At 40.6% G+C, this 20211-nt stretch overlaps 1 protein-coding gene across 5 annotated transcripts in view; it reads right to left on the minus strand.

The window, feature by feature from the left end:
• Positions 1–20211, minus strand: part of ARB2A (ARB2 cotranscriptional regulator A) — a 663887-nt gene that overhangs the window by 13375 nt on the left and 630301 nt on the right. The window contains exon 11 of one of the 5 annotated variants that reach the window (XM_073587807.1): positions 9622–9660. The exons of the other annotated variants lie outside the window; for them this stretch is intronic. Within the exon in view, the coding sequence (XP_073443908.1) occupies positions 9656–9660 (5 nt within the window). The 3' untranslated portion in view covers positions 9622–9655. Of the gene's footprint in view, positions 1–9621; positions 9661–20211 lie in introns of those variants that run through there. 5 annotated transcript variants of the gene reach the window in all.

Genomic DNA, 20211 nt, shown 5'->3' on the forward strand with positions numbered 1-20211 from the left:
TTGTGATTAATACATTAATAAACACAAAGACAAAATTGACAGACCAACAGACAGATAAAAAGATAAAGCGACAGATTGTAACAGATAAAAGGATATCTTGATAAATTGATAGATACTCAGAAAAAGAAAAAATGGTAAAAGGATGTATGAAAGGAAAAATAGAGAATAGATAAATAAAACGATAGATAAATAATACGGATAGAGAAAAGAACATACAGAAAAAAGATAAGATAGATAAATAGACAGATAGATAGGGTAGGTGGATAGATGGGGTGGCGTTGCGTGCTAACAATGAAGTGTGCCCCTTCCATTGTATCATATCTCATCATCTTCTCCATGCATAGTAAATGACACACCATAAGGAGCGGTGGTGGCCGTGTGTAGCCGCACACTCTGTATAGCATCTGGCCTGTGAGCAGCACTCACCAGCAGGGCCTATGCGGGAAGGTTGAGTGGTGTGTGTCACAGCCTCAGCTGCTCACAACCATTCATCCCCCGTCTGCTGGAAGAGAAAGGAATACATTCTTAGAATTCAAAGTTACTTCTATGGCAGAAAGATGGAGCAGTGGCTCACACATCACGGCCTCATTTACCCCTTAGGTGCTGGGAGGTAAAGTCTATGTAATATGCAGAAATAGAAATGGGCTAAACAATAAATGCAGAAGTGTGTGCCTGGGCTTAATGCGGAGATGGAATCGCGCCACCTGCTTCATCAGTTACAGCAAATTTATTCAAAGGGGGAGCTAGGTCATAGGTCTGCGGAGCATGTGTCTGAGCCCTTCAGTCATCTGCAGGCAGCGCCTGGGTATTCTCCACCAGTGCCATCACTTCTACACTCCCTGTGCCAATCGTTCCCCATCTATGGATGCTGCTAAAGGTGCCATTAAGAATTCGACCTCCATTCAGCCTAAAACGTCCATCCTGACTGGCCCCAAAGATTAGCCTGGCCAGCGAGCCGTGGTCGCCCGCACTCAGGCTGGCACCGTTGTGAACCATTGCATATGTTCATACGATAACACTGTTAATGTTAATTCCTTATTCTGTAATAGTAGGTCATTGCTATGGTTACTCTACAATGGTGCAACACTTCTCTTTCCCTTCAGCTATTTGCTCAGTCCTGGCAACCATATTTGTTGCCTAGCAACAGTTTTGTGACAGTATCACAATCTGGGAGAGCAACAATGAGGACATTTCTTGCAGCAGAGTGAGGTGGAAAGGGCTGAAAAGACGCCATCGGGGCGTCCAAAAGTGAAAGTCGGGCGATCTAAGTCAATGCAAAAAAATAATACATGGAATATGACTGCTCCGTTCGCTGTAGTCATCTACTCCGACCCCAACACATGGACACACAGACAGACTGGACGGCCGATGGTGTCATGGTGAAGGTTATTCTATTATTTGGGATGAGGAATGTGTTTTTTTTGTAGAAAAGCACAAAATATTGAAAGTCTCCATGTATCTATATCCAGTGTAATTAAGGGGGCAGTGTTATCTTGATTATCTGTTTTTTTTTTGTTTTAATAAAGCTGGCCGGATTGCAGATTGCTGCAGGTTCAGTTTCTGGAACCCCGAAACTGAAAGGAATGTAATTATTTCAACGAGTTGATGAGCTTTAATCATCCAGAGAAGCGGCAGCCAAGCAGACATTTTGGCCACTGCAGGGAAAATAGTATGACATGGCAGCCATTCAAATAGAGCAAAGAAAGCGTCAGCAGCGGCTTCTCCGGCAGAGCCGTCAGACTCCAGAGGTGGGCGTTCTTCGAAGGGTGACTTTCTTCCTACCCTCAGTAACGGAGCAAGCTTAGTGAGAGAACCGGTGAGTAGAGCAATCCGGACTCTTGCCATGGATGAAAATCCGCAAAAAAAAAAGGACAGAATAAAATACTGAATTCCAAGGCTCCGTCATTGAGTTGGTTCACAGTAAATTAGTTTACGATGTCACTGTTTTGCCCATTTGATGCAATTCTAATATAAATCTGAAAAAGTATCAAAAAGTTTATACTTATTCGAATAAAAAATCAAGAATACATATAAGCAAAATGCAACATACCAAAAAGGAATATTTATGGGATAAAAGAAGAAGACCCCAGCCCCAATCATTTAAAGGGACTCTGTAACCAGGATTTTAGCATCTTTTTTTGAGAGTACCATAATGTCAGGAGTGAGATCCTGATTACAGCGATGTGTTACTTACTGTGCTGCTTACTGTAGTTTTGATAACTATCACAGTAGTATCAGCAGGAGATTATCAGTAGAGGACTCGTAAACCTGTTGCCAGGTAGTCCTCCATATTCATGAGCTCTATATAACCCCTCCCTCACCACTGATTAGCCATTTTCTGTGTACACTGTACATAGGCAGAAAGCGGCCAATCAGTTGTATGGGTGGGTTTTTTTTTTTTAATTAATAGGTCGGGTCTGGTACTCATCCTGAGGGAAGCAGGTTAGTGTATACCTGGGAATCTTCCAGCAGTAAGCAGGCGGAACATGGACTCATGCCTAGGCATGGTATACATGCAACACTGGATCATGGGATCAAATCGGACCAAGGACAATATTTATATACAGTTTATACGCTTTATCTGTGTTTGGGTGGGTTTCATGTTACAGTCCAAAAACATAACAATAGGTCAACTTAGCATTCTATAAAATTAGCCCACGTGTGGATGTCCGGGTTAGGGAAATTAGATGGTAAGCCCCACCGACAACAGTGACTGAGGAATAGGGTATTATGGGATATTGTCACTACAAGCCATGGAAAAGAACAAATATACTGTATATACATTACTGACTAGGAGTCTAAAGAGGATGAGTGGAAATTACCATCAAAATGAGTCATGTGACACGACACGCAAAATTATCACACACAAGGAAATAATGTACAGGACAATTAGATATTATTGTTCCATTTGGAAATGACACAGTTTAGCAGAAATGTATCAATGCAGAGGAAAGCGGCTCCTGCTCTGGAATCCGGCAGAAGAAACAGTTAATGAAGTCTGCGACCTCGTCCGGCAGTCACTCTCTAGAGAGGCCATTCCTAAAAGGTATGAAGGTACTTCAGTTTTAGCGTTCATTAATCCCTGAGCCTCTACAGCTTCCAATTGTGATGATGGTTTTGAGATGTGGTGGACTGGGAATAGGACTAAAACCACCAACCCCTCTCTTCAGGGTCAGCAAACAGCTTTAAAATGCTAATGATTTTCAGTCAGTCTTGAGGAGAGTCAGATTTGAACCAATGACCTTGAGGTTAGAGGCTATGTATCCCAATGCCAATCCGCAGCGCGCTCATCTAACCTTCAATACGGCATTGCCTGGCTGTGTATTTAACAAAGGGTAACGTGACATTGTGCACCGTCCTATTTAACTCTTCTGTGTTTCTTACAATAGATCAGCAATCACTGGGTAAAAAAAAAAACAACCTTCAATAGAAAAATGATAATGACTGACGTAAAGTGTGCCAGACACTAAAAGAAGGCCATAAACTATCAGTAACACAGTCTTATTAACAGTGGAACGGTTCTTCATTTACATTTCATTTTATTTGCAATAAAGGAATGTAATTATTTTAATAAAAAATAAACACACTGACGATGAATGAAAAATAAATCTATTAAAGCCATCTCCCTTCATGAGCACGTTTTCCATATGTAATGCCACAATGTTTGCAATCATTTTCAGGAAGAAACTAAGTATTATCTGACAGAATTGCAGGGGTGTCAATACTTTTGGCCACAACTGTACATATCTGCTATATAAATGTCTAATTTTGTCTGTCTGTAACGGAAATTCCGCGGCGCTGATTGGTCGCGCCGCGACCAATCAGCGCATTCAAACGACGCATGCCTCTGTCGGGAGATCTGCGGCGCGGGGAGAGAGAGACTGACTCTAGAATACCCGATGCGTTAGAATCGGGCCACCATCTAGTAAAATGTATAACAGTTTTATTCACCTTAAATATAAAGTAACAAATAAGAAAACTTCAAATAAAGCAGTTCAAAAATCCTTTCCATTGTTAAACAGCATACATAATGACTGCATTGAAAAGACACTTTGTGTAATAAGGCAAAAAATTAGAATAATTCTCTACTGTCGCACAACTGGTGCTATAGAGTAGAGTTGGCTGTAATACTGTGAAACGAACCTTACAAAAAAAGAAGGGAAAAACACAATCACTCCTTAGACTGCAGCAGTCATATACTTTTGTATAAAACATTATTTGCGCCCATCCCCTCTTTTCCTGGTGTCATCTCAGAGCTCTATGTGCTCTGGCAGAATGCAGTCTCACCTACACTGATGAAGTTTGTATGTTGCATAAATTACTTCTGGGTTCTCAATTTTCCTTCCATGCATTAAAAACATACATGTAACATGTTTAAGAATTTTGATTGTGAGCCCCGATGGGGACAGAGACCGATGTGGGCGATCATAATCTATGTACAGAGCAGTGGAATATGTTTTTACTTAATAAAATAATTAAGTAAAAATATTTAAGCCTTTACACAAGGTGCGATTCTTGGTGACTGAAGGGCTCTCTCAATGCGATACAGAGTCTGCAAAAAGAGGCAGAAATTTGAGAATAAAATCCCTACATAATTAGAATGATTCAGCCATGTCACAGGCGGGTAAATGGACAGCTAAAGCGGCTGAGAAGATCCTTCAAACAACTCTCCATAGCTCTGCTTTTTAGAGCTGCGCAATTGTGATTTTTTTCCTGTCTTAAATCACGAGTTCAACAAAGTATCATAGGTTATTATAGTGAAAGATTTCTCACTCGTAGTGGAAATATCACGCATTAATTATCCAGCGGAGAAATTACTTGGGACTTTAAATCACACAAGGTTCTCAAGTGTAATTAGTTGGCACTTGGCGCACTGACGGTATTTATAGGACTCACACAACTATGTAGTGTTAAAGGGAAGCAGTCATCAGGTTTCCCCTATATAAACTGTTGTACCACAGCCTTTAGTCTTTTCATGCATTCTTAACGAGCCAACTATATCTCCAGGCAGCTCCATGTACATTAAAGAAAGTGAAGCTGTCCGATGAACTTCCCCAGACGATGCTTGGCACCCCGTCTCTGCCTTATAACACCACCCCATAACCTATGATTGATGTACGCAGAGAGCATGAGGCTTAGCCGGCTGTCCGGATGAGGTAGAAAATGCCACCCGTGTCATCTATGGGTGAAGAAGCGACATTATAAGGCAGAGAGGTGGCACAAAGCACATTCCAGCAATGCCCATCGGACCCCAGCAATGCCTATCGGACCACTCACTGCTTATTAGAATGCAGCCATAGATATCGTCAGAATTTGTTTTTTTTTAAAAAAAGGTATACGGATATGGGTATTACAGGGGGCATGTAATAGAGGTACTAAAAGGCTTAAAAATGTGGCTGCAATGGCTTTTATAGGGAAAGCCTGATGAGCGGTTCCCTTTAAATTAAACATGAAGCTTTCATCCCGATAGCTTTACTACTATAGATATAAGAATCATCGTGTAATGAGTAGCTCAGTAGGATCATTACAGGGTCTATGAGCAGCCTTATATTAAACTGTAACAATACATAGCCAATACACTACACTAATCTCAATGTTCATGTTAGAAAAGAAGAAATCTCAAATGTAATTAAATATGAAATAAAATATGAAATATTAAAATATCAGCGCGAGAAACAGAAAATCAAAAGGTCACAACACACAAACATAACTGCATCAAAAAGTATGAAATACCTGATGGAGAACAGAAATGTAAGTAACTGGCACAAGGAAAGCTCTGCGATATAAGGATGATCAGGGCTTTCTACTTGTACACAATTTGCCACATGAGATTTCTAAAGCAGATCTGTCGACCGGTTTCGTTATACATACGATATGACAGAGCTTTTAAACCCGATGAGGCCGGTGTACACACCCTGCACATCCACAGCAGAAATGCATGGCATTTTTTACAGTCCTCCTGCCTGATAATAAAATTACCATTTTATGGGCTCATCTAGAGTAAATAACTACATCAGCCTCATTAGGTCTACAAAATGGATTTTTTTTTTTTTTTTTTTAAGTAGACCATTTGTATTTTGAATAGGGTTGTGCCTCGTGCTCGGACAGGGTGTTATCTGAACATGCTCGGGTGCTAACCGAGTGTCTTCATCGTGCTCGAAAAATATGTTCTAGGCTCCGTGGCTGCATGTCTCATGGCTGTTTGACAGCTGCAACACATACAGGAATTATCTGTCTGTTAGACAGCCGCAACACATGTCGGGATTGCCTAACAGCCTCGAGATCTGCAGCTGCAGGGAATCGGGCACCTTTTTCAAGACTTCCGAAGTCACTCTGTTAGCACCCAAGCATGCTCAGATAACTCCTTGTCCGAGCATGAGACACAACACTAAAGGTCACTTGACTAACATATGGATTCCTTCATCAGCATGCTGAGATTCCAGTAGACCATGGAGGAGATATTTCCTTTCCCAAATACTTCCTTACCATGTGGAGGGACACCTGATGAAGGCTATACTAGCCAAAAAGCATTGTGTTTGCTATGTTTTATCTTGGTTGGTAGCTTTGGTATTCTCCAATACTGTTCCAACAAAAACATTTTTTATAACAGTTTAAAAAAAATATATATTTTTTTCATTCAGGACATTTTGTGTATTCTCTTTGGAATCTCCTACACAACGGAAGCACCTTTCATGATTCTCTATCCATTCATACTGTATCACATTACTGATGTTTACTGTGGTTGGGATTCTCACATCCCTAGCCAATAGAGGCTGTTTGTGGCCGCTGCATGCATACGGAAATATTACAGGTGTCCACTCAAACAATGGCTGATGCGGGCAGATTAAGTTTCAGTGAGAACTACTGCTAGTTTGCCTTATTCTCTCTCTGGCGCTTTAACATCTGTTTGCTCTAAAGCAGTAAAGGAGCATTCACACTGAAAGAACATCGTGAACGAGAGTTGTTGACAATGCTTGTTTCACGATTACCTTTCCAAGTAAACAGGCTGCCGATCTCAGTGGCGCATCCAACTGTGTACAGGACTAGTAGCGCCGAGATCCATGGCAGCGTAGGTGCACTGAGCGATCTACAGTACCATAGATCACTCAGTGTGCATCAATTACTTTGGTCTGTCTGTTTTTCATACAAACGACAGCCGGTAAGTTAATGTTTTCCGATTGGCGATCGTCTCGTGTTGCTGGTCGCTCCATGTAAACGACATTAGGGCTGGACTTACCAGAAGTGAGTCTAGCCTAAAATCTAAGCCCCCTAATTAGAGTTAAGGACAGCTGGAGAGGCAGTTTTTCTAGGGCTGCAACTAATTCTGAACTTATTTCAATGTGAAACTTGGACTAGGATGTGAAGAAAAAAAATCAGATTGGCGAGACTCGTGTAGAAAAAGTTTGAAAACCCCTGCTGTACCTGAATAAACTTTAAGAGAAATAAATGTAGCAATCCAGCTTTGAAAAAGGTCAATCATTTAGGTTGCTGTCGAAGAATTAAATTTTGCTGGTGTCCAGGTCTATTTTCCTCTCTGTTACTCTTCAGGTAATCGTTTGTAAATTTCTCTGAGGCACTTTAAGTTTTATTCTCTTATTTCTGAATATAATTGTGCTGCGGGGGGAACCCCGCACCTTCTTTATTACTACTCTGCCCTGTTTAGGACTTACAAGCAATAATATTGCAATTCCTTGCTGCTCACATTTCTTGTGGAGATAAGAAAACCACAAAAGAAAAACAAAAAAACACACAAAATTCTCCCAGGCCACAGCATCTTTAGTTTATTAGCCATCTGATGCTTGAGCATTCAGGATGCCACTTTACTTGTCTCTGGAACCTCATAATGTGAGCTGACACGGATAGCTGCCTTGCAGGGGGAAAACTGCAATGTGATATTAAATTAAGTTGTATTCTTGTCTGATCCTAAGATGTGGATCAAACCATGAGACAAATTTAAAATAATTAAAAAAAAAACCCTTTAATTTAATAATTCACCTTGTAAGAATTACAAAAGGGTTTCCTGTTCACAATCCGACCCTTTACTAATGATATTTCTAACCTTAATAGCTTGCAACTGTTAGTATACTGCCTTAATAGCTTGCAACTGTTAGTATACTGTGCCTACCTCAATATCAATGGAGGGATGTGGACAGGGGGCAAAGACTCAATGTGAAGTTGCTGACTAGCCTTCTGAGAAAGGTCACTATTTAGCTCTGTTGGATAAAAATCTGTTGTTGTCATGGGATAGACACACTAGTCCTACAAAACTTCACTCCTAACTGTACTGTAAGTAGCCGAGGATCTGCATGTCCTTCACAAATTATTACAGATTTTATGCACCAAAAGTCAATACTAAAGGTTTCTATCCAAGCTTAGTTCTTGCAAAACTGAGAAGAATATAGAGAGAACATGGGAAATTAGAAAAAATATTATGAAAAAAAACATTTACTTTCCAGATTACTCAAATGAAATCCTCACATTTACATTACATTAAAGGGTTTGTTTGACCTTAGGGTACAAGTCTCCAGTCACTATAATGTCTTGCAAAAGTATTCACCCCCTTGGTATTTTTCATGTTTTGCTACCTCACAACCCAGTTTCATGTTTTTTTTTAGGGTTTGCATCAGTTCCTGTAAAGAACATGTCTATAACTGTGAACGTTTGGTTTTCTTTTTATTGTGAAGCAAACAACACATAGGACAAAATATATCTGTATTTCACATCAACAACTCAGATTGTTTTCCCTGCCCCTGCTGTCCCACAGAATGATGCTGCCACCACAATGTTTCACTGTGGGGATGATGTTCATGGTGGGATGAGCTGTGCTGGTTTGGGGCCAGACATAGCATTTACCTTTGCGGACAATTTTGATATCTTCTGACCATAACACCTTTCTTCATACATATCGGGAGTCTCCCACATGTCTTTTTGGCAAACTCAAAACGAGCCTTACAATTTTTGTAGGTAGAGGCATTTTTTCCACACTTCCATATAGGCCACCTCTAAGGAGTGTACGGTTTATTGTGGTCGTATGGATAGATACTCCAATCTCTGCTTGGGAACTCTGCAACTCCTTCAGGGTTACCTTTTGGTCTCTGTGCTGCCTTTCTGATTAATGCCATCCTTGCTCGGCTGAAGGTTTTGGTGGGCGGCCTTATCTTGGCAGGTTTGTTGTGGTACCATGTTCTTTCCATTTGATAATGGATTTGATGGTACTCCGGGGATCATCAGAGGTTGGGTTTTTTTTATATAGCGTGACTGCAGACTTGTAGCCTAATGCCAGACAACCCCTTTAACTGCTATACACACTTTTGCAAGAACTTTTTCATAGTTAATTTGCTTCCTAAATACAAAGTTCCACAGCTTTCTACATAGTGCATATTAAAAATGTTCTACCATTTTGCATACACAGAGTGTCTAAGTCCTTGAGCTGAGAGCTTTTACAAAAATTTAACAAATCTGACAGAGCTCCTTCTGACAGCTCTTCCCAACCTTATTTTTTTTTTATTTACAGACAGGGCAAGAAAAACACCTTTTTGACAGAACGTCCTGGAATTTCTGGACGGTTGACAACCCTGGCTGTGATGCCACTTTGTTTGCCATGTTATAACTCTTCTTAAGCCATTGCCATGTCATTTTACTTGCACAGTGAAGACTAATCTGAAACAAGAGAAGTATTTTATTCCACACCATAAAATATATTTTCTTTTTTTTTTGTATATTGTTTGGTGATTAAAATGGCGTCATTAAAAATGATACAACTCGTCCAGCAAAAAAAAAAAAAGTACAAGAGTCCTCATAAAGCTATGTAGATGGAAAACAAAATCAGGGGAAAAAAACTTGGCTGCGATGGTAAGGAATTAAAGGAGTTTTCCAAAAGTTGACCAAAAGCAGGAATTTCTGAATAATAAAAGAACCATTACCATTATAACATAACACACCTATGTACATTAACCCCTTAACCCCAAGGGTGATTTGCACATTAAAGACCGAGCCAATTTTTACAATTCTGACCATTGTCCCTTTATGAGGTAATAACTCTGGAACGCTTCCATGGATCCCGGTAATTCTGACATTGTTTTCTCGTGACATATTGTACTTCATGTTAGTGGTAAAATTTCTTTCATATATCTTGCATTTACTTGTGAAAAAAAATGGAAATTCTGCAAAAATTTTGAAAATTTCCAATTTTCCAACTTTGAATTTGTATGCCCTTAAATCAAAGAGATATGGTGCACAAAAAACTTAAGTACCATTTCCCACATGTCTACTTTACATCAGCACAATTTGGGAAAAATTTTTTTGTTAGGAAGTTATAAGGGTTAAAAGTTGACCAGCGATTTCTCATTTTTACAACGCCATTTTATTTTTAGGGACCACATCACATTTGAAGTCACTTTGAGGGGTCTATATGATAGAAAAGACCCAAAAGTGACACCATTTTAAAAACTGCACCCCTCAAGGTGATCAAAACCACATTCAAGAAGTTTATTAACCCTTCAGGTGCTTCACAGGAATTTTTTGAATGTTTAAAAAAAAAAAAATTAACATTAATTTTTTTCACAAAAAAATTACTTCAGGTCCAATTTTTTTTATTTTACCAAGGGTAACAGGAGAAATTGGACTACAAAAGTTATTGTGCAATTTGTCCTGAGTACGCTGATACTTGATATGTGGGGGGGACCACTGTTTTGGCGCATGGCAGAGCTTAGAAGGGAAGGAGAGCCGTTTGACTTTTTCAATGCAAAAGTGGGTGGAATTCAGATCGGATGCCATGTCACGTTTGGAGAGCCCCTGATTTGCCTAAACAGTGGAAACCCCCCACAAGTGACCCCATTTTGGAAACTATATCCCCCAAGGAACTTATGTAGATGTGTGGTGAGAACTTTGAACCCCCAAGGGCTTCACAAAAGTTTATAACGTACAGCCGTACAATTAAAAAATCATTTTTTCCACAAAAATGATCTTTTGACCCACAATTTTTATTTTCCCAAGGGTAACAGGACCCCAAAAGTTATTGTGCAATTTGTCCTGAGTACACTGTGGGGGTAAACGACTATTTCGGTGCATGGCAGAGCTCGGAAGGGAAGCAGCGCCAATTGACTTTTTTGGCTGGAATTGAGATTGGACGCCATGTCGCGTTTGGAAAGCCCCTGATGTGCCAAAACAGTGGAAACCCCCCACAAGTGACACCATTTTAGAAACTAGCCCCCAAAGGAACTTATTTAAATATGTGGTGAGCACTTTGAACCCCCAAGTGCTTCACAGAAGTTTATAACGCCCGGGCGTGAAAATAAAATCATATTTTTTCCTCAAACATGATCTTTTAGTCCCCAATTTTTTTATTTTACCACGGGTAACAGGAGAAATTGGACCTCAAAAGTTGTTGTCCAATTTGTCCTGAGTACGCTGATATCCCATAAGTGGTAGAAAACTACTGTATGGGCACACATCGGGGCTCTTAAGGGAAGTAGTGACGTTTTGGAATGCAGACTTTGATGGAATTTTCTTTCGGGTGTCATGTTGCCTTTGGAGAGCCCATGATGTGCCTAAACTGTGGAAACCTCCCACAAGTGACCCCATTTTGTAAACTAGACACCCCAGGGAACTTATCTAGATGTGTGGTGAGCACTTTGAACCCCCAAGTGCTTCACAGAAGTTTATAACGCCCGGACGTGAAAATAAAAGAAAAATCATATTTTTTCCACAAACATGATCTTTTAGTCCCCAATTTTTATTTTGCCAAGGGTAACAGGAGAAATTGGACCCCAAAAGTTGTCCAATTTGTCCTGAGAACGCTGATATCCCATATGTGGGAGAAAACTACTGTATGGGCACACATCAGGGCTCGGAAGGGAAGTAGTGACGTTCTGGAATGCACTTTGATGGAATGGTCTGTGGGTGTCATGTTGCCTTTCGAGAGCCCCTGAGGTGCCTAAACTGTGGAAACCCCCCACATGTGACCCCATTTTGGAAACTAGACCCCCAAGGAACTTATCTAGGTGTGTGGTGAGCACTTTGAACCCCCAAGTGCTTCACAGAAGTTTATAATGTAGAGCCATAAAAATAAATCATTTTTTTCCACAAAAATTATATTTTTGCCCCCAATTTTTCATTTTCCCAAGGGTAACTGGAGAAATTGAACACCAAAATTTGTTGTGCAATTTGTCCTGAGTAGGCTGAAACCCCATATGTGGGGGTAAACCATTGGTTGGGCACATGGCAGAGCTTGGTAGGGAAAGAGCACTATTTGACTTTTTGAACGCAGAATTGGCTGGAATTGAGATCAGATGCCATGTTGCGTTTGGAGAGCCCCTGATGTGCCCAAACAGTGGAAACCCCCAATTCTAACTTCAACCCTAACCAACACACCTCTAACCCTAGCCTTAAGAATGTGTGCACACGTTGCGGATTCTGCTGCGGATCCGCAGCGGATTTGGCCCTGCGGATCCGCAGCAGTTTCTGCTGCGTTGAAGGTATTTTTATATTCAATGGCAAATGAAAAACGCAGTGCACATGCTGCGGATTTTTCCACGCGGATTTGCTGCGGTTTTAAATCCGCAGTATGTCACTTCTTTGTGCGGAATCCGCAGCGGTTTGACACCTGCTCCATTACCAGGTGTCAAAACGCAGGGGAAAACCGCAGGTTAATCCGCACTAAATCCGAAGGTAATTTGATCTGCGGATTTACCTGCGGATTTAGCCAAATCTCCGCGGAAAAATCCGCAGCGGAATACGCATCGTGTGCACACAGCTTTATAGCCCTAACCCTAGCGGGAAAATTTAAATACATTTTTTTAAATTTTATTATTTTTCCCTAACTAAGGGAGTGATAAAGGGGGTTTGATTTACTATTTATAGCGGGTTTTTGTGCTTGACAGCTGTCGCACGCTAAAAGACTCTTTTTATTGTAAAAAAAAAAAAAAAAGTTTCTGCATCACCACATTTTGAGAGCTATAATTTTTCCATATTTTGACCCACCAAGTCATTTGACAACTTATTTTTTGCGGAACAAATTGACGTTTTTATTGGTACCATTTTCGGGCACGTGATTTTTTTGATCACTTTTTATTCCAATTTTTGGGACGCAGAATGAACAAAAAACAGCATTTCAAGAATTTCTTTTGGGTGGGGGGTGTGTTTACACCGGTCCGCGTGTAGTAAAATTGATAAACGGGTTTTATTCTTCGGATCAGTACGATTACAGCGATACCTCATTTATGTCTTTTTTTGTGTTTTGGCGCTTTTACGCAATGAAAACAATTTTATAAAAAAAAAATATATTTTTGCATCGCTTTATTCTGCGAGCTATAACTTTTTTATTTTTCTGCTGATGATGCTGTATGGCAGCTTATTTATTGTGGGAGAAGATGATGTTTTCAGCGGTACCATGCTTATTTATATTCGTGTTTTTGATCGCGCGTTACTGCACTTTTTTTCTGCGGTATGATGATAAAGCATTGTTTTTTGCTTCTTTTTTAAGGGGTTAATTAAAGGGGTTAACTAGTGGGACAGTTATAAAGGGCGGGTCGTTACGGACACGGCAATACTAAATATGTACATTTTTATAGTTTTTTTTTATTTACAAAAAAAAAGAATTTATTGGGGAATTTTTTTTTTTTTAATTTATTTGGTGATATTTTATAAATTATTTTTACACTTTTTTTTTTTTTTTTTAACTCTATTACATTGTTCCAGGGGAGGACATCACTATAAGATGTCAGATCGCTGATCTGACAGTTTAGACAGCACTGCTGCTACAGGCTTCCTCGTGCCTGCTATCAGCAGGCACTGTGAAAGCCGCCTCTCTGCAGGCCCCCGCGGCCATATTGGATCCGGGGGCCTGCAGAGAGGAGACTCTCAGAGTGACGCAGCACATCGCGCTGCTCCAGGGGTCGCAGGGAAGCATGGAGGGAGCCCCTCCCTGAGCGCTTCTCTACTATGCCTCCGGTATACTGCGATCATGTTTGATCTCAGTGTGCCAGGGGTTAAAGTGCCGGGGGCGGTCCATGACCACCCTGACACATAGTGCCGGGTGTCAGCTGTGATAATCTGCTAACACACGGCCGCGATCAGCGGCGCTCCCCGGGGGGCGCCGTTGATCGCTATGACATACTATCCCGTCCTTGGGAATTAAGTCCCAGGGCACATGGATGGGATAGTACGCCGAATGGCAGAAAGGGGTTAAAGTTCCGCCTCAAGTACAGCAGCTACAGCAGGGGTGGGGAACCTTTTTGCTGCCAGGGGCCATTTGGATATTTATACTATCCTTCGGGGCTGTACAAAATTATCAACTTTAAAATAATCCTGCTATATATTTGGTCACACATTTAATTAAATCACCCCTAATGTGATGGCTGGCCTGGAGTGGCTTCTCTTTGGGGAGACTAGTTACTTTAGGAGAAATTGATGATGTTGCTACTCGTAACTGCTTTTATAGATTTACGATGGTCTGAAGCACAGTCATCTCTTTGCGATGATAAGTTTTGTAAAGAACTTGCAGCAGTAAGTTGTTCCGAACACAGATGTTCCGTATATAACATTGCAGGTCTCCTATAAGAGGGAAATTCATCACTGCTCATGTTACATTTACTCAAGCAGTAGGAGGTCTACAGTATACATCACTTAGGAGTCACAGATACTGCTGTTTACACATCACATAGGAGACACCGAAACTGCTGCATATAAATCACATAAGAGACACCAAGACTACTATATAGAAATCACAAAGGAGACACCGGGGCTGCAGCATAGAGATCAAGGGAGACACGGGACTGCAGTTTATACACATCACAGGAGACATGGGGCTGCGGTTTATACATCACAGGAGAGGCTAAGTCTGCGGTATATACATTACAAGAGAAACATGGGGCAGTAGCATAGACATCACAGGAAACATGGGGCTGCCGCTATCTTGTGGAACAGGAGCACTTGGAGCGCAAATGTCACCAACAAAGTACGTCCTGACACTGGCAGTGGCCAGTGAGAGAACATAATGTTTCATTGCACATGCTGCAGTGATTGGCAGGGCTGTGGAGTTGGTAAGCCAATCCTCCGACTCAAGTTCCCGACCCCACAGCACTGGTCACTACTGAGCATTTACATGAAGTGCAGCACAGATTCATCTCAGCTAAAAGCCGAGATCCTTAGATCAGTAACAGAACAAACATTTATAGGACATTTCATAACTTATGAAAACATTTACAGCACATCCCGCACTCAACTACTGTACCCAATTTATTATATATTTTCATATAAGTTAATTTTATACCGACTCCACCAAAATGGACACAGACTCCATGACTCCACAACCTTGATGATTGGTAATGAATGCTGCGTGCACATGCTCTTAGTGCAGGAAAAAATTAAAGGGTAGGAGGTTTTCAAAACAGTTGCTGGCTCGCGCATTTGCATTCCCCAGGAGTCTGCCTTGGGGACAGAAAAAAGGGCCTGAGGTTCTCCACCCGATTTACAGTGATACTCGCCAGTCCTGCAGTGATGTCACAGCCATTGGTCACATGACCAATACAGTCACTCATTGGTCTCTTGACACTTCCATGTATGTCAGGTGACCACTGAGGCTAGTAATTGGCTGCACTTGTCATGTAACAGATTGACAAGAATGTGAAGGATTGGAGCCAGCAGAGTGAGATTGAAAAAGTAAGTAATAGTTCATTTTTATCATTTAATGACATATTTTATTCCTGCTACTAGGCATGTTTTTTAAAACCTCACACAACCCCTTTAAACTGCATTATTAATGCAAATTTGTCTTCAAGCTGTGACTACTAATCACTTTGGATCAGAAATAAATTGCAGGAAAATTTAACAAAGAATTTTCTCTCGTTTGTAGAAATGTTTCAGCAGATTACAATCATACGGTCCTACCCACTCAATGCCATATTGCTTGCAGTCAAATTGCTCTCCAACTTTAAATGACGCCAAGATTTTACAAAGTTTATTTACACATATAAAAACAATAGAAAGGATTTTTAGACTGTCGTCACTGAGGAATATTCCCATGCAGCAGACTGCACACACAATGAATCCCAGCCGGCATTATAGCAGTGCAACATTAACAAGCCGCTAAACTTAATCTACACTGGGCTGTTACGACATGTGAGGGATCATTACATGAGGCTGGAAGATGTTCATGTAGTGAACAGAACAATTGACAAATGACTCCAAGCCTCGTTTGTTGAAAATGAAGCCCCCTGATTTCTCCACATTCCACTTTAGGATGGTTCTTTATCTGAAGCACGGTTGGCAAGGCTGTACGCACACAGATCAAGCCATGCTAGGCAGCAGAAGGAAATGGAACTGTGCAGAGCTGATACACACAGGAAGCAACATGCCAGGAGACAACGATCTGCAAGTTATATGTGACTGCCAACCTTCAGAAATGTCAAGCTTCCATCCCCAGCTTACAGTACAAGCTTATAGGGACATGGAACGGAAATGTAACTGCTTTTAGGACATGCTTCCACAGTGAATAATGTTAACTAACTTTAAAGGAGTATTCCCAACTCCAAGATCTTATCCTAATATGTAGTAGGTGTAATAATAATATTCACAAATACCTCCAATTAGAAATGTAGTATAGTTTTTCTGATTCGCTATGTCGCTTACCCCATGTGCAGGGCATTTCAGTAGCTTAGGTATCCATGGTTAGAACCACTCATATAGTGACAGTTAATTAGTCAGCGGCTAGTAGTTGTAACTATAGATACCTAAGCTACTGCAATGCCTTGCATATGGATAAATGACACAACGAATCAGAAGAACTATACTACATTTCTAAATGGGGGTATCTGCTATTATTACACCTACTACATATTGGGATAGGATCTTGGATATGGGAATAGCCCTTTAACTAAAACTTGCATTAAAGCGAACCGATCAGCATGATTTTGCTAAGTAAACTACAGGCATTGTAAGGTTGGCAGTGTTATACTGATTAAAATGATACCTGGGATGAAGAAATCCATCTTGTGGTTCTTGTGTAATCAGTGTTAGAAGATTTCAGTTAAGGAGATGCCCGTGCTCCGGGGCGGGAGAGTCTGATCTTCCTGCTCTAAGCGAGAGAAACCAAGGAAAGACCTGTCCACAGGCCACCCCGAAGCACAAACAGACTGTCTCTCTCTATCTCTATGATGAGGCACAAGTTTGTGCTTCAGTGCAGCCTGTGGACAGATCTCTCCAGAGCACGAGCATCTCGTTAAGTGGAAATTTCTAACACTGATTACACAAGAAACACAAGATGGATTTCTTCAGCCCAGGTATCATTTTAATCAGTGTAACAATGCCAACCTGACAATACCTGTAGTTTATTTAGCAAAATCCTGCTGACAGCTTTGCTTTAAGTATTGGCAACATGGTGTGTGTTCTGGATTTTGTTGCAGATTGTTTTTTTCTTTTTTAAGATGTGGTCGTAATCTTTTATAACATAAAACCCCTATGTACATTAAAGTCAACCAAACCCACAGATTTAGGCAAAATGGTCCAATCATCCAGTAAGTATGAAGGGTTTCTGGAGTCTCCTTAAAGAGATGATGTCAGGGGAGATAAGGATTTGAATTCAAACACCTGATCCTCCCTTTGTACTTCAGAAAGTTAAGTAGCTGCAAGATGAGCTACGCGGGGAGGTTTCTCAGATCTCCCCAAAAGCAGGTCAGTATTCATGTGAGTGGGGAGTGAAATCTGCTGGTTGACTGCCCAATTATCTAAGGTTTATGGCCATCTTAATATTGTAGATGATTTATCTGGGAGGGAGGAGCATAGTGTATATTGCAATAGATTCTATTGTATGCATACAGTTAAAAACTAAATTTAAAACATTAAACGTGCACCCTGATAGAAGGCTTTCCAAAGATCAAGACTCCCCCCTCAAGGCAGGTACTCTCCCCTAGAACAAATACATTGCAGCATATAGGGTGTCTACAAAAGAAGCTTACCAAAACAAAATGTATATAAAAAAAATAATTGACTTGTCTATGGAAGAACATGAATGTAGACGTTAATTTGGCAGCACTGAAAAGAGGGCAATATACAACTATAGACACAACCATGAATAAGTATGTTACAGGAACATGTACCCATATTAATGAAGATCAGCAGGTTTTGGACATTAGTGAACATGTTCCCATTTGCAGATGGTCAACATAACCTCATGGTGTAAATCCATTGTCTTCTGTATTTGCCATAGGATGAAGGTAAACCACACAAGGTTACATACTAAGCTCTTGCAATGGACTTGGTACTTCTTGACTACGAGACAAACTTAAAAAAAGAGCTTTCGCTCGGCATCACATCTCTAATCAAATTCAGTCAACCATTTTACAAGTCTAACAAAAGGGAACGAACAAATCACCACTTTACTATGAATTTTTACTCGTGCTTTAAATATTTAAATTCTGTCATTACGAACATACTACATCAATAACTTTTTAGGAGTCTTTTTATTCACAGACATTAGGAATTTTTCATCTTGTATACAAGGGATGTTATTCTGCTCCATTACATACAAAAGGAAGATGCAGCATAGCCACAGGCTAGTGAATATCAAACAAAAGCCAGAAACTGACAAATAAAAAATGTGCATCAACTCCACATTTCTCGTGGAAGTGGAGCTGTCAGTGTAGACTTGTGAAGCCGATCTTTATGGGTAATTTTAGAATTAGTGGATGTTCATCAAGCAGTATGCACCAAAGCCTATCATCTTTTTGTGGTAACACGGACGTCAAGCAGAGTATTCAGTGGTTGGTTATAAAGCCAAACTGATCAAAAAAGTCATTGGGAGAGGAATGTAAAGTCTACATAAAGTTTCTTTGTTCCCTTAAGATATAAGGAATCAGAATGAGCTGAAACCAGACTTAGCCAGATAACTCACCCAAAGAGCAGAAGAGATAAATGTGGGTAGAGTTTCACCTGGCCTCACCTAACTTATAATTCTAACTTACAGGCGACCCTATTGCTTAGATTAGTGAGGTCTCGGGGGAGGTTGAGGGGCTAAAATATTATGCAAAAAATTGTTATCGCTAATCATAATTAATATACATCTAAGTAAATTGGTAAAGAATCTCCTACATTGATGTTCTATCAGTGATTTTAATTTTGGTTGAGAACACTTTTCTAATCAAAGGACAATAACCTAAATATGTGGTGCATCTAAAGAGATTTTTGTGTTTTAGAAGGTTAAAGTCATCCTCAACCATGGGACTGAAAAGTGATTAAACATTTATCCCTACTTGGTGCCCTCTGCTGCCTTCTCTGCTAAGAAAGGCATTCCTTTCCTTCTGCTTCCAAGACGGCCACTCGGTAGTAAATCTAAACCACACCTCTCCTGAAATTCTAATCTGCGGTTTAGATTTATCACTGAAATCCCATTCCACACTAGTCGCCATCTTTGAAGCAGTAGGAAGGAAATGCCAATCTGGGTGGAGAAGTCAGTGGGATGCAAGCGAAGGGCACCAGGAAGGAATACGATACATGTGAAACGTATAATCACTTTTCAGTCCACCTGTCAAATGGATAATCATTTTCAGACCACCACCATGTTATGCCACTCTTGATGCATTAGAAAAAACACTTTTAATCTTGCGGGTACTTTATTACAATTGCTTTGAAATAGTCATCTGGGTGAAGCTGCTGGTCTCACTAGTCATATAGTCTTTGCCGTAATAACGTCCACTGAGGCATGACTGATGAAACAGAAAGGCTTGAAGTCAGCAGATTCAATGCTGAAATCTCACGCATCTCCTTCGACTCCTCAATTACTCCCGAATTTGCTTGTTAATTGCATGACTATTCCTATAAATGATTCTGCTCACATAACTACTTAAGAGTAATTATAATACAGTATCCAGGAGATTGCAAATGTATGATTGGAGGTGGGCCAACCACTGGGAACCCCACTAATCCCAAAATCAGGGATTCCACAGCCCCTGCAATTACTGCTCCATTTACTTTTATGCCACTGACGGAGATAACCATTTCAACAGTCCTATGGAAGTGATGATGGAAGAGATCAAGCACCCCCTCTCCATTCACACATGGGACTTTGGCACCCTAGTTTTTGGGATTGGTAGGATTCTCAGTGGTTGGACCCCCATCAATCATCCTTTTATCACTATCACCTATCCAAGGAATAGGGAATAACTTTAGTAGGAAAAACGCCTTAAGCCTCGACTATACAGAAATTTCATATAGCCA

This window comes from Dendrobates tinctorius, unplaced genomic scaffold, assembly GCF_039654945.1.
Source record: "Dendrobates tinctorius isolate UK_male_01 unplaced genomic scaffold, ASM3965494v1 ptg000003l, whole genome shotgun sequence".
Lineage (NCBI taxonomy): Eukaryota > Metazoa > Chordata > Amphibia > Anura > Dendrobatidae > Dendrobates > Dendrobates tinctorius.